Source organism: Pseudophryne corroboree (assembly GCF_028390025.1).
Source record: "Pseudophryne corroboree isolate aPseCor3 chromosome 3 unlocalized genomic scaffold, aPseCor3.hap2 SUPER_3_unloc_3, whole genome shotgun sequence".
Classification (NCBI taxonomy): domain Eukaryota; kingdom Metazoa; phylum Chordata; class Amphibia; order Anura; family Myobatrachidae; genus Pseudophryne; species Pseudophryne corroboree.
This window is the reverse complement of record NW_026967519.1, coordinates 2,136,614-2,149,520: the sequence shown is the minus strand read 5'-3', so window position 1 is coordinate 2,149,520 and position 12,907 is coordinate 2,136,614. Positions and strand designations below refer to the sequence as shown.

Below are 12,907 nucleotides of genomic sequence, written 5' to 3'. Positions count from 1 at the left end.
CCCAGTACGGGAGGGAGAGCGCGGAGGCTCCTGCAGAACCGAATGACCAAACTTTGGGTCCTCAGAGGACAAAGTATCGAACATGCTGGATAGTAAACCTTATCCAGCGAGAAATCGTCAGCTTAGAAGCAGGACACCCAACCTTGTTGGGATCATAAAGGACAAACAGAGCGTCCGACTTCCTGTGACGAGAAGTTCTCTTCACATAAATCTTCAAAGCCCTCACAACGTCCAAGGACTTTGAGGTAATTGAGGAGTCAGTAGCCACTGGCACCACAATAGGTTGGTTGATATGAAGAGACGACACAACCTTAGGAAGAAACTGCTGATGCGTCCAGAGCTCAGTTCTATCTTCATGGAAAATCAAGTAGGGCTCTTGCAGGACAATGCCCCCAATTCCGACACACGTCTAGCAGACGCCAATGCCAATAGTGTGACCGCCTTCTAAGTAAGAAACTTGACATCAACCTCCTGTAAAGGTTCAAACCAATCCGACTACAGGAACTGCAGCACCACATCAAGATCCCAAGGTGCCGTAGGAGGCACAAAGAGAGGCTGGATGTGCAGAACCCCTTTCAAGAAAGGCTGAACCTCAGGGAGGACAGCCAATTGTTTCTGGAAGAAAATGGACAAGGCTGAAATCTGGACCTTTATGGAGCCCAAACGCAGGTCCCCATCCACACCTGCTTGCAGAAAGAGGAGAAACTGCCCTAGTTTAAACTCCACTGTAGGAAACTTCTTGGATTCACACCAAGACACATACTTTTTCTAAATTCGATGGTAGTGTTTAGTCGTTACTCCTTTCCTAGCCTGTATCAGGGTAGGAATAACTTCGTTCGGAATGCCCTTCCGAGCGAAGATCTGGCATTCAACCTCCATGTCGTCAAACGTATCCGCGGTAAGTCTTGATAAGCGAACGGCCCCTGTTGCAGAAGGTCCTCTCGAAGAGGAAGAGGTCTCGGATCTTACTGGAGGATCGCCTGAACTCTTGTTCTTTTATTAGTTTGAGAATCCTTGGGCTGAGTGGAAGTGGAGGGAACACATACACTGACTTGAACACCCACGGAGTTACCAGGGCGTCCACCGCCACTGCCTGTGGGTCTCTCAACCTGGAACAGTACCTCCCAAGCTTCTTGTTGAGGCGGGAGGCCATCATGTCTATTTGAGGTATGCCCCAAAGAATTTTCATCTCTGCAAACACCTCTGGGTGGAGGCCCCACTCTCCTGGATGGAGATCGTGTCTGCTGAGGAAGTGTGCTTCCCAGTTGTCCACTCCCGGAATGAAGGCTGCCGACAGCGCCACCGCATGCTTTTCCGGCCAGAGGATGATTCTTGTTACCTCTGACATTGCAGCTCTACTCTTCGTTCCGCCTTGTCGGTTTATGTAGGCCACTGTCGCTACATTGTCCGACTGAACCTGAATGGCACGATCTATCAGAAGATGTGTTGGTTGTAGAAGACCATTGTACATGGCCCTTAGTACCAGAATGTTTATCGGAAAGGATGGATTCCAGACTTGACCACCTTCCTTGGAAGTTTTCCCCTTGGGTGACTGCTCCCCAACCTCTGAAACTTGCATCCATGGTTAGTAGGATCCAATTCTGAATCCCAAACCTGCGGCCCTCTAGTAGGTGAGAAGTTTGCAGCCACCAGAGGAGCGAGATCCTGGCTTTCGGTGACAGACGTATCCTCTGGTGCATGTGAAGATGAGATCCCGACCATTTGTCCAGGAGATCCAGTTGGAAAGGCCATGCATGAAATCTTCCGTACTGTAGCACCTCGTAGGAAGCAACCATCTTCCCCAGAAGGTGAATGCACTGATGAACCGATACCCGGGCTGGCTTCAGGACATGCCGGACCATTGTTTGTATCACCAACGCTTTCTCCGCCGGCAGAAACACCCTCTGTACTTCCGTGTCGAGGATCATCCCCAGGAAGGACAGTCTCCTTGTCGGCTCCAGATGCGACTTTGGAAGATTCAGGATCCATCCATGATCCTGGAGTAGTTGAGTTGAGAGAGCAATGCTCTGCAAGAGCTTCTCCCAGGAAGACACTTTTATCAGCAGATCGTCCAGACAAGGAATTATGTTCACACCCTGCTTGCGGAGGAGTAGCATCATCTCCGCCATGAACTTGGTGAACACCCTCAGTGCTGTGGAGTGGCCAAACAGCAGTGCCTGGAACGGATAGTGAGAGTCCAGCAGCACAAATCTTAGATAAGCCTAGTGAGGCGGCCAGATCGGAATGTGAAGGTACGCATCCTTGATATCTAGGGATACCAGGAACTCCCCCTTCTCCAGACCTGCAGATCACCGCTCTCAGAGACTCTATTTTAAATTCCCTCAAATAAGGTTTCAATGACTTTAGGTTCAATATTGTCCAGGTTTGAGTAATAACCCTTGTTCGTTAGGTGAGGTGGAACTGGAACAATGACATTTGACTTTAGCAATTTTTGAATGGCTTCCTCTAGGATAGTCCTTTCTATCAGCGAAGCTGGTAAGCCTGATTTGAAGAATCTGTGAGGTGGGAGTTCTTGAAACTCCAGTCTATACCCCTGAATAACAATATATTGTACCCAGCGGTCTAGGCCTGATGACGCCCAGACATGACTGAAATTTCTTAATCTTGCTCCCACCTGCCCGATCTCCAGGCTGGGAAGTCCACCGTCATGCCGAGGATTTTGAGGAAGCAGAACCAGGTTTCTGTTCCTGTGAACCGGTTGGTGCAGGTTTTCTGGATTTCCCCCGACCTTCTCTAAAGAAAGTGGAAGGGGGTTTGGACTTTTTAACTTTTGCGGTCCGAAAGGACTGTATTGCAGACGTTGGATAAGATTTCCTAGTCGGCGGTACTGCTGAGGAAAGAAATGTTGACTTACCCGCAGTTGCCGTGGAGATCTACGCATCTAACGCTTCCCCAGAGCCTGACCTGTGAAAGGTTGGTTCTCCACACTCTTCTTGGATTCCACCTCCGCAGACCATTGGCGCAGCCAGAATCCCCTGCGTGCCGAGACAGCCATGGAAGAGGCCCTCGCATTAAGATGGCCAAGGTCCTTCATGGCCTCCGCCATGAAACCTGCAGAGTCCTGTATGTGACGTAAAAACAATTCAGTGTCACTCCTATCCATAGTATCTAATTCCTCTAGTAATGTGCCTGATCACTTTACTATAGCTTTAGAAATCCACGCACAGGCAATAGTGGCTCTTAAAGCTACGCCAGTTTCTGTGTATAGTGATTTGAGCGTAGTCTCAATCTTGCGGACAGCCGGCTCTTTTAAAGCGGTTGAACCAGGGACAAGTAAAACCACCTTTTTAGACAACCTAGATACAGAAGCGTCTACTACCGGCGGGATTTCCCACTTTTTCCGGTCCTCCTCAGGGAAAGGAAAATCAGTGAGAACCCTTTTTGGGATCTGGAATTTTCTCTCTGGGTTTCCCCAGGATTTTTCAAACAATGCGTTTAATTGCTTAGACGCAGGGAATGTAAGGGAGGTTTTCTTATTGCCAGTAAAGTAAACCTCCTCTACTTGCTCAGTCACCTTATCAGTAATGTGTAAAATGTCCCTAACAGCCTCAACCATGAGTTGCACCCCCCTAGCAAGGGATGCATCTCCCCATCACCGTCCCCTGTATCAGAGTCGGTATCCGTGTCAACTTGCATTATCTGGGCAACAGCACGCTTCTTAGGGCAAACAATTGGGTTCTTTGAAGAGGTAGTGGGAGCTGAATACGACAAAACCTCAACAGACTTTCTCAAAACCTGTGTTTCAGTCTCATTTTGAGCTATCCGAGATGAAATCCGGGATATCATTCCTTAAATAGAATCCACCCATGGGGGTTTGGATTCAGAAGCCTGAGACAGTATATTACAGTCCTGAATACATGGAATAGACTCTTCAGGAGAAGTTACACATTCTGCAGCACAAGATACAGAGTTCCTAGACATGTTTATGTGAGCTATACAAACACACACACACACACACACACACACACACACAGGAAAATGCAGACAGTTTTCCCCAGAGTACCTTCAGAGAGACAAAGAGTATATGGAGCCAGCCACATAGCGCCCCAGTAGGCAGTTTATACCGTAAACAACCAGCACTGACTGAGTAACCATAATAGATTAAACAGCGATTATTACACTCTCCCCCTGTCTATAACACCCTGGTACCGCAGAGGTATGCTGGAGTTATGTGGAGGGCAGCGCTCCCTGTCAACGTCTCTTTCAGTGTGATCTGCAGGGAGAAACTTGCGGTGGTGAGTGCTGGATCTGCTCTGAGGAAGAAGCCCCACCCCCTGTAATGGCGCGTCTTCCCGCTTCCACTGATTATACTGGCCTGAGGTAATTTAGCCGCTAACAGCGGGATTAGCCCGTTAGCAATTGTGACCAGTGTAGGGTATTTGCACTAGCGGGATCAGTACATATTACCGACACCGGGATCCCGACCGGCACAATTCCGACAGGGGGGCGAGCGCAACGCAGCCCCTTGAGGGCTCGCTGCGCTCACCACGCTGCGGGCACAGTGCCTTGCTACGCTCGGCACACTAATTTATTCTCCCTCTATGGGTGTCGTGGACACCCACAGAAGAAGAATATGTCTGGATTGTGCCGGTCGGGATCCCGGTGTCGGTATTCCGACCGCTGGTATTCCGTCCGGCGGGATCTTGACCGCACACCACGCTGGCCCTGGGCGCCCCTCAAAGCGCCGCACATCAAGTACGGCTGAGCCCTCCGGAGCGCAGCCTGTCAGAGCTGCGCTCCCACCCTTGTGCCACCATTCCTGCCGGCGGCCCAATTTCCGGGGTGCCGGCATCATACTCACCACTTGTCTATCTTCTGGCTCTGTTAGGGGGAGGCGGCCATGCTGCAGGAGTGAACAGTCGCCTCTTGGGCTTGCGATCAACACCCTCAGGAGCTCAGTGTCCTGTCAGCAGAGATAGAGAACCGTTAACTTCTAGAGTTGGTTCTTACTGCCCCCCTAAGTCCCACGAAGCAGGGAGGCTGTTGCCAGCAGCCTTCCTGTACCTAACTCTTAGAAAAAAAATAAAACTAGAAAAACTCCTAGGAGCTCCCCTATCTGTGACCAGCTCCACCGGGCACATTTTCTAAACAGAGTCTGGTAGTAGGGCCATAGAGGGAGGAGCCAGCCCACACAATTAAACTTTTAAAGTGCCAATGGCTCCCAAGGGACCCTTCTATACCCCATGGTACTAATGTGAACCACAGCATCCTCTAGGACGTACGAGAAAGGATAAATCTAAAATGCAATAAGTTTCGTCCCTGTTACATTAAATTCTTAAGCCTTTCATGAACAGAGATATTGCTTGACTATGCTAACCTTGTCTGTATTAAACCTTTGTGTGAATTAAAGTTTTTTAGGGAGCACAGTGCATGCCTGAGGGTACAATGATGTGACTGTTACCTGGGGTCCTATTGCCCCAACTATAATATGTAGTAGTAGTGACCAGGTGTGTATGGATAGGACACACCTGCTTTGGGGTGTTTCAGCTATCCCTGTAACCCGTGTAAAAATGTATGCCTGCGTTGATTGCCGTAATGTAACCCCTGGCATTAACATCCAATTTACGGATGCTGGAAGTGTGTTTGTGGCACGTCACATTAATTATAATTAGCAACTACTAATTTAGACTATAACCGTTGACCGTGAATGGTGATAAGGCAATGTGCATGGAAAACATTTCCTTACAAAATTAGAGGCTTTATTGGAGAATACACAGATCTTCCTCAGTCCCATTCTTGTATCTGTGTCAGCTAAGTGACCGTAACATGGGGGAAAAAAAAAACAGACGGTACATTCTAAAAGCCTCTGCAGGGACTTAACAATTATATTATATATACACAAACTAACTAAAATGTGCTACGAAATAATAGTTAACAAACATATTATATATCACATTATTCAACAATTTAGAACCTACCAAACTTTCTAAAATCAACAATTATGCAATACTGTCCAGTTCCTGTGCAACATACACAGTCCTCATGATTTATTTGGTTTGTTTTTTTGTACTTGTTGTAGAGTAAGTCTATTCTTTTGTATTTGTTTTGTCCATTTTTAGTGAGTGAATTTCTCAGTGTCCAATAGGGTTCGAAAGTCTTCAAGAACCATTCCCAGCAGCCGGAACATGAACGCGGTCTCTAATCTTTGTGAACTCTTTGATGTCTCACCAAGTCGGATTTCTGCGTAAAACATCTCCCGCAATCAGAGCACGAATAGGGTTTCTCGCCGTTGTGGATTCTTTGGTGATAAACTAGATTTGACTTCTGGACGAAACATCGGTCGCACTCAGTGCACAGGAAGGGCCTTTCCCCCGTGTGGATTTTCTGGTGGTTGATCAGCATCGTCTTGTGCGTAAAACATTTCCCACAATCGGAACAGGAATAGGGCTTCTCGCCGGTGTGAATCCGCTGGTGAATCACCAGATCGGACTTCTGTGTAAAACATTTCCCGCACTCGTAGCATGAAAAGGGCTTTTCGCCCATGTGAATCCTCAGATGATACACGAGGTCGGACTTCTGTACAAAGTATTTCCCGCACTCGGAGCACAGGAAGGGCGTCTCCACCGTGTGAATCCTCTGGTGCCTCAGCAGCACCGATTTGCGAGTGAAGCTCTTCCCACACTCGGTGCAAGGATACGGCTTCTGCCCGGTGTGAATGATCTGATGCTTTAGAAGATCCGATTTCTGTGTGAAGCTCTTCCCGCAATGGGAACACGGAAACGGCTTTTGGCCGCTGTGGATGCGCTCGTGTCTGGCGAGGTCGGATTTCTGTTTAAAGCCCTTGCCGCAGTCTGTACACAGAAATGGCTTCTCGCCCGTGTGTATTCGCTGGTGGGTGACAAGGTTCGAGTTATGGGCAAAACATTTACCACATTCCGAGCAGGGAAATACTTTACCCCTACGTGTGGAAATATCTACTTGATCAGGAGAACATTCCTCGTTTAGTATAAATGATTTCGGGTGTTTAGTTAGGGTGATGATGTCTCCAGGAGGATCCGGTGTGGCGTCGTTATTTTCTACTTTACAATCTGGATGTTCCTCCGAGGTATTCCCGATGCTTGGCCAATCTGCTGGGAATAAGCAAATATATAGAAACTTCTACGAAGCAATGACCAAACACGTCTATAGGGGCTGATGGCTCCTGATGTATGAGATACACCAGAGAGTGTGAGGAGGAGACTGGTCAGATCTCTGGCTGGTAACACACAGTGACATGATGTGAGGAGGAGAGCAGGAGTATAATAGGGGCTGATGGCTCCTGATGTATGACATACACCAGAGAGTGTGAGGAGGAGACTGGTCAGATCTCTGGCTGGTAACACACAGTGACATGATGTGAGGAGGAGAGCAGGAGTATAATAGGGGCTGATGGCTCCTGATGTATGACATACACCAGAGAGTGTGAGGAGGAGACTGGTCAGATCTCTGGGCTGGTAACACAGTGACATGATGTGAGAGGGAGAGCAGGAGTATAATAGGGGCTGATGGCTCCTGATGTATGAGATACACCAGAGAGTGTGGGGAGGAGACTGGTCAGATCTCTGGGCTGGTAACACACAGTGACATGATGTGAGGGGGAGAGCAGGAGTATAATAGGGGCTGATGGCTCCTGATGTATGAGATACACCAGAGAGTGTGTGGGTAGGAGACTGGTCAGATCTCTGGGCTGGTAACATACAGTGACATGATGTGAGAGGGAGAGCAGGAGTATAATAGGGGCTAATGGCTTCTGATGTATGAGATACACCAGAGAGAGTGTGGGGAGGAGTATGGTCATAAAAATTGGTGGGAAAAAAAAAGTAAAAAATAAGATTTTAAACCTACCGGTAAATCTATTTCTCCTAGTCCGTAGAGGATGCTGGGGACTCCGTAGAGACCAGGGGGTATAGACGGGCTCCGCAGGAGATAGGGCACTTAAAAAGAACTTTGACTATGGGTGTGCACTGGCTCCTCCCTCTATGCCCCTCCTCCAGACCTCAGTTAGAGAACTGTGCCCAGAGGAGATGGACAATACAAGGCAGGATTTAGCAATCCAAGGGCAGATTCATACCAGCCCAAACCAATCAAACCATGTAACCTGGAACATACATAACCAGTTAACAGTATGAACAAAAACAACAGTAACGGTCCTAGACCGATGTCAACTGTAACATAACCCTTATGTAAGCAACAACTATATACAAGTCTTGCAGAGTTTCCGCACTGGGACGGGCGCCCAGCATCCTCTACGGACTAGGAGAAACAGATTTACCGGTAGGTTTAAAATCTTATTTTCTCTTACGTCCTAGAGGATGCTGGGGACTCCGTAAGGACCATGGGGTTTATACCAAAGCATCCAATCGGGCGGGAGAGTGCGTATGACTCTGCAGCACCGACTGAGCAAACGCTAGGTCCTCATCAGCCAGAGTATCAAACTTGTAGAATTTAGCAAAAGTGTTTGACCCCGACCAAGTCGCCGCTCGGCAAAGTTGTAAAGCCGAGACGCCTCGGGCAGCCGCCCAAGAAGAGCCCACCTTCATAGTGAAATGGGCCTTAACCGAATTTGGTACCGGCAATCCAGCCGTAGAGTGAGCCTGCTGAATCGTATTACAGATCCAGCGAGCAATAGTCTGCTTTGAAGCAGGAGCGCCAATCTTATTAGCCGCATACATGACAAACAGAGCCTCTGTTTTCCTAATTCTAGCCGTCCTGGCTACATAAATCTTTAAGGCCCTGACTACGTCTAGGGATCTGGAATCCTCCAGGTCACTTGTAGCCACAGGCACCACAATAGGTTGATTCATATGGAACGAAGAAACCACTTTAGGCAAAAATTGCGGACGTGTCCTCAATTCAGCTCGATCCACATGAAAAATCAAGTAGGGGCTCTTGTGTGAGAGAGCCGCCAATTATGACACTCGCCTTGCTGATGCTAAGGCCAACAACATGACCACCTTCCAAGTAAGAAATTTCAACTCAACCTTGTTAAGCGGTTCAAACCAGTGTGATTTTAGGAACTGCAACACCACGTTCAGGTCCCATGGTGCCACTGGAGGCACAAAAGGGGGCTGGATGTGCAGCACTCCCTTTACAAACGTCTGGACTTCTGGAAGAGAAGCCAATTCCTTCTGAAAGAAAATCGAGAGGGCCGAAATCTGTACCTTAGCCGAGCCTAATTTCAGGCCCATATCCACTCCTGTCTGTAGGAAGTGGAGAAAACGACCCAGATGAAAATCTTCCGTAGGTGCATTCTTGGTCTCACACCAAGACACATACTTTCGCCAGATACGGTGATAATGTTTAATTCGTCACCTCCTTCCTAGCCTTTATTAAAGTAGGGATGACCTCTTCCGGAATCCCCTTTTTTGCTAGGATTCGGCGTTCAACCGCCATGCCGTCAAACGTAACCGCGGTAAGTCTTGAAAAACACATGGCCCCTGCTGCAACAGGTCTTCCCTCAGAGGAAGAGGCCAGGGGTCTCCTGTGAGCATCTCTTGTAGATCCGAGTACCAGGCCCTTTCGAGGCCAGTCTGGGACAACGAGTATCGTCTGTACTCTTCTTCGTCTTATGATCCTCAACACTTTCGTGATGAGAGGAAAAGGAGGAAACACGTAGACCGATTCGAACACCCACGGTGTTACCAGTGCGTCTACTGCTACTGCCTGAGGGTCCCGAGACCTTGCGCAATACCTCCGAAGTTTTTTGTTGAGGCGTGACGCCATCATGTCTATTTGAAGGGTTCCCCAAAGACTTGTTACGTCTGCAAAGACTTCTTAATGAAGTCCCAACTCTCCTGGATGGAGATCGTGTCTGCTGAGGAAGTCTGCTTCCCAGTTGTCTACTCCCGGAATGAAGACAGCCGACAGAGCGCTTACATGATTTTCCGCCCAGCGAATAATCCTTGTGGCTTCCGCCATCGCGACTCTGCTTCTTGTCCCGCCTTGGCGGTTCACATGAGCCACTGCTGTGACATTGTCTGATTGAATCAGAACCGGTAGGTTTCGAAGAAAACTCTCCCCTTGTCGAAGGCCGTTGTAAATGGCCCTGAGTTCCAACACATTGATGTGTAGACAGGACTCCTGGTCTGACCAAAGACCCTGAAAAGTCTTTCCCTGTGTGACCGCTCCCCATCCTCGGAGGCTTGCGTCCGTGGTAACCAGGATCCAGTCCTGAATCCCGAACCGGCGACCCTCCAGTAGGTGAGCACTTTGCAACCACCACAGGAGGGACACTCTGGTTCCTGGGGACAGAGTTATTTTCCGATGTAAGTGCAGATGGGACCCTGACCACTTGTCCAGAAGGTCCCATTGAAAAGTCCGTGCATGGAACCTTCCGAAGGGAATGGCCTCGTAGGCCGCCACCATTTTTCCCAGAACTCGAGTGCATTGGTGAACTGACACACTTTTCGGTTTTAGCAGTTCTCTGACCATGTTCTGGATGTCTTGGGCCTTCTCTATTGGGAGAAAGACCTTCATTTGTTCCGTATCCAGTATCATACCTAGGAACGGTAGTCGAGTTGTCGGAATCAACTGTGACTTTGGTAGATTTAGAATCCAACCGTGTTGCTGGAGCACTCTCAGAGAGAGCGCCACACTGCTCAGCAATTTCTCCCTCGATCTCGCTTTTATCAGGAGATCGTCCAAGTATGGGATAATTGTGACTCCATGCTTGCGCAGGACCACCATCATTTCCGCCATTATTTTGGTGAAAATCCTCGGGGCCGTGGAAAGTCCAAACGGCAACGTCTGAAATTGGTAATGACAATCCTGTACAGCGAATCTCAGGTATTCCTGATGGGGGGCATATATGGGGACATGAAGGTACGCATCCTTTATGTCCAGAGACACCATAAACTCCCCCTCCTCTATGTTGGCTATTATCGCTCTGAGTGATTCCATTTTGAATTTGAATCTTTTTATGTACAGGTTTAGGGATTTCAGATTCAAAATCGGTCTGACCGAACCGTCCGGTTTCAGGACCACAAATAGGGTTGAGTAGTAACCTCTTCCCTGCTGGTGCAGGGGAACCTTGATTATCACTTGCTGTATACACAGCGTTTGAATTGCAGCTAACACTACATCCCTTTCCGATGTGGAAGCTGGTAGGGCCGATTTGAAAAATCGGCGCAGGGGCACCTCATCGAATTCCAGTTTGTAACCCTGGGAAACTATTTCCAACACCCAGGGATTCAGGTCCGAACTGACCCAGGCCTGACTGAAAAGTCGAAGACGTGCCCCCACCGGTGCGGACTCCCTCAGGGGAGCCCCAGCGTCATGCTGTGGGTTTTGGAGCCACCGGGGAGGACTTTTGTTCCTGGGCACCTGCCGCAGCAGGTGCTCTCTTGGCTCTGCCCTTACCTCTGGCGAGGAAAGAGGATCCCCGACCTCTTTTGGACTTGTGCGACCGAAAGGACTGCATCTGATAGGGTCTTACTTTCTTTTGCTGTTGGGGAATATATGGTAAAAAATTTGATTTACCTGCTGTAGCTGTGGAAACCAGGTCCGTCAGCCCATCCCCAAACAATACATCCCCCTTATAGGGTAGTACTTCCATATGTTTCTTGGAATCCGCATCACCCGTCCATTGGCGAGTCCATAAGGATCTTCTCGCTGAGATAGCCATGACATTGGCCCTAGAAGCTAGCAATCCAATGTCCCTTTGAGCATCCCTCATAAATAAGGCTGCGTCTTTTATATGGGCTAGAGTTAGGAATATAGTATCCTTATCCATATTATCAAATTGATCTGTCAGCTCATCTGTCCAAGCTGCAATTGCGCTACACACCCATGCCGACGCAATCGTTGGTCTTAGCACAGCACCCGTATGAGAATAAATACCCTTTAAGGTAGTTTCTTGCCTGCGATCTGCTGGGTCTTTAAGGGCCGCTGTGTCAGGAGACGGTAGCGCCACTTTCTTGGATAAGCGCATCAGGGCCTTGTCCACAGTGGGGGGTAATTCCCAAATCTCCCTGTCCTGCTTAGGGAAAGGGTATGCCAAAATAATTCTTTTGGGGATCTGCGGTCTCTTATCCGGAGTCTATCAAGCTTTTCCAAAGAACTCATTTAATTCATGAGATGTGGGAAAATTAATAATCTGTTTCTTTTCCTTAAACATGTGTACCCTTGTGTCGGGGACTGAGGGTTCATCCACAATATGCAACACATCCCTTATTGCCACAATCATACACTGAATAGTTTTAGTCACCCTTGGGTGCAATTTTACTTCGTCATAGTCGACACTGGAATCAGAATCCGTGTCGGTAGTAGTGTCTTGTGTTAAGGGACACTTTTGAGACCCCGACGGGCCCTGTAAATCGGTCCAATCTGAGGATTGACCGCCTGATGTCCCCCCTAAACCAGCCTTATCAAGCCTTTTATGTAAAGATGCCACACTTGCATGCAACGTATGCCACATGTCCATCCAATCAGGAGTCGGCACAACCGACGGGGACACACCACTCATTTGCTCCACCTCCTCCTTGGAGAAGCCTTCCGCCTCAGACATGTCAACACACACGTACCGACACCCCACACACACAGGGATTTACCTATAAGGGGACAAAACCCCAACCAGGCCCTTAGGAGAGACAGAGAGATAGAGTATGCCAGCACACACCCAGCGCTTAAAAACACTGGAATATATATGACCAGATAGCGCTTTTTATATATATATATATATATATATATATATATATATATATATAATCTTAATTCCCACTCACTGCGTCGCCAAAGTGCCCCCCTTCTCCTTTTTCCAACCTGTGAAGCTCAGCAGGGGAGAGAACAGGGAGCCAGCGTTTTCTCATGCAGCCTCTGTGGAGAAAATGGCGCTGGTTAGTGCTGAGGATCAAGCCCCGCCCACCCGACGGCGGGCTTCGGTCCCTTCATCATATATTAATAAAATGGC

General features: G+C 48.5%; 1 protein-coding gene across 1 annotated transcript in view; it reads right to left on the bottom strand.

Annotated features, from left to right (window-relative positions):
- Positions 1-5,698: 5,698 nt before the first annotated feature.
- The window catches only part of LOC134983990 (gastrula zinc finger protein XlCGF57.1-like), a 102,197-nt gene continuing 94,988 nt past the window's right edge, over positions 5,699-12,907 (bottom strand). The window contains exon 8 of the mRNA XM_063949653.1: positions 5,699-6,911. Within this exon, the coding sequence (XP_063805723.1) occupies positions 6,160-6,911 (752 nt within the window). The 3' untranslated portion in view covers positions 5,699-6,159. The remainder of the gene's footprint in view (positions 6,912-12,907) is intronic.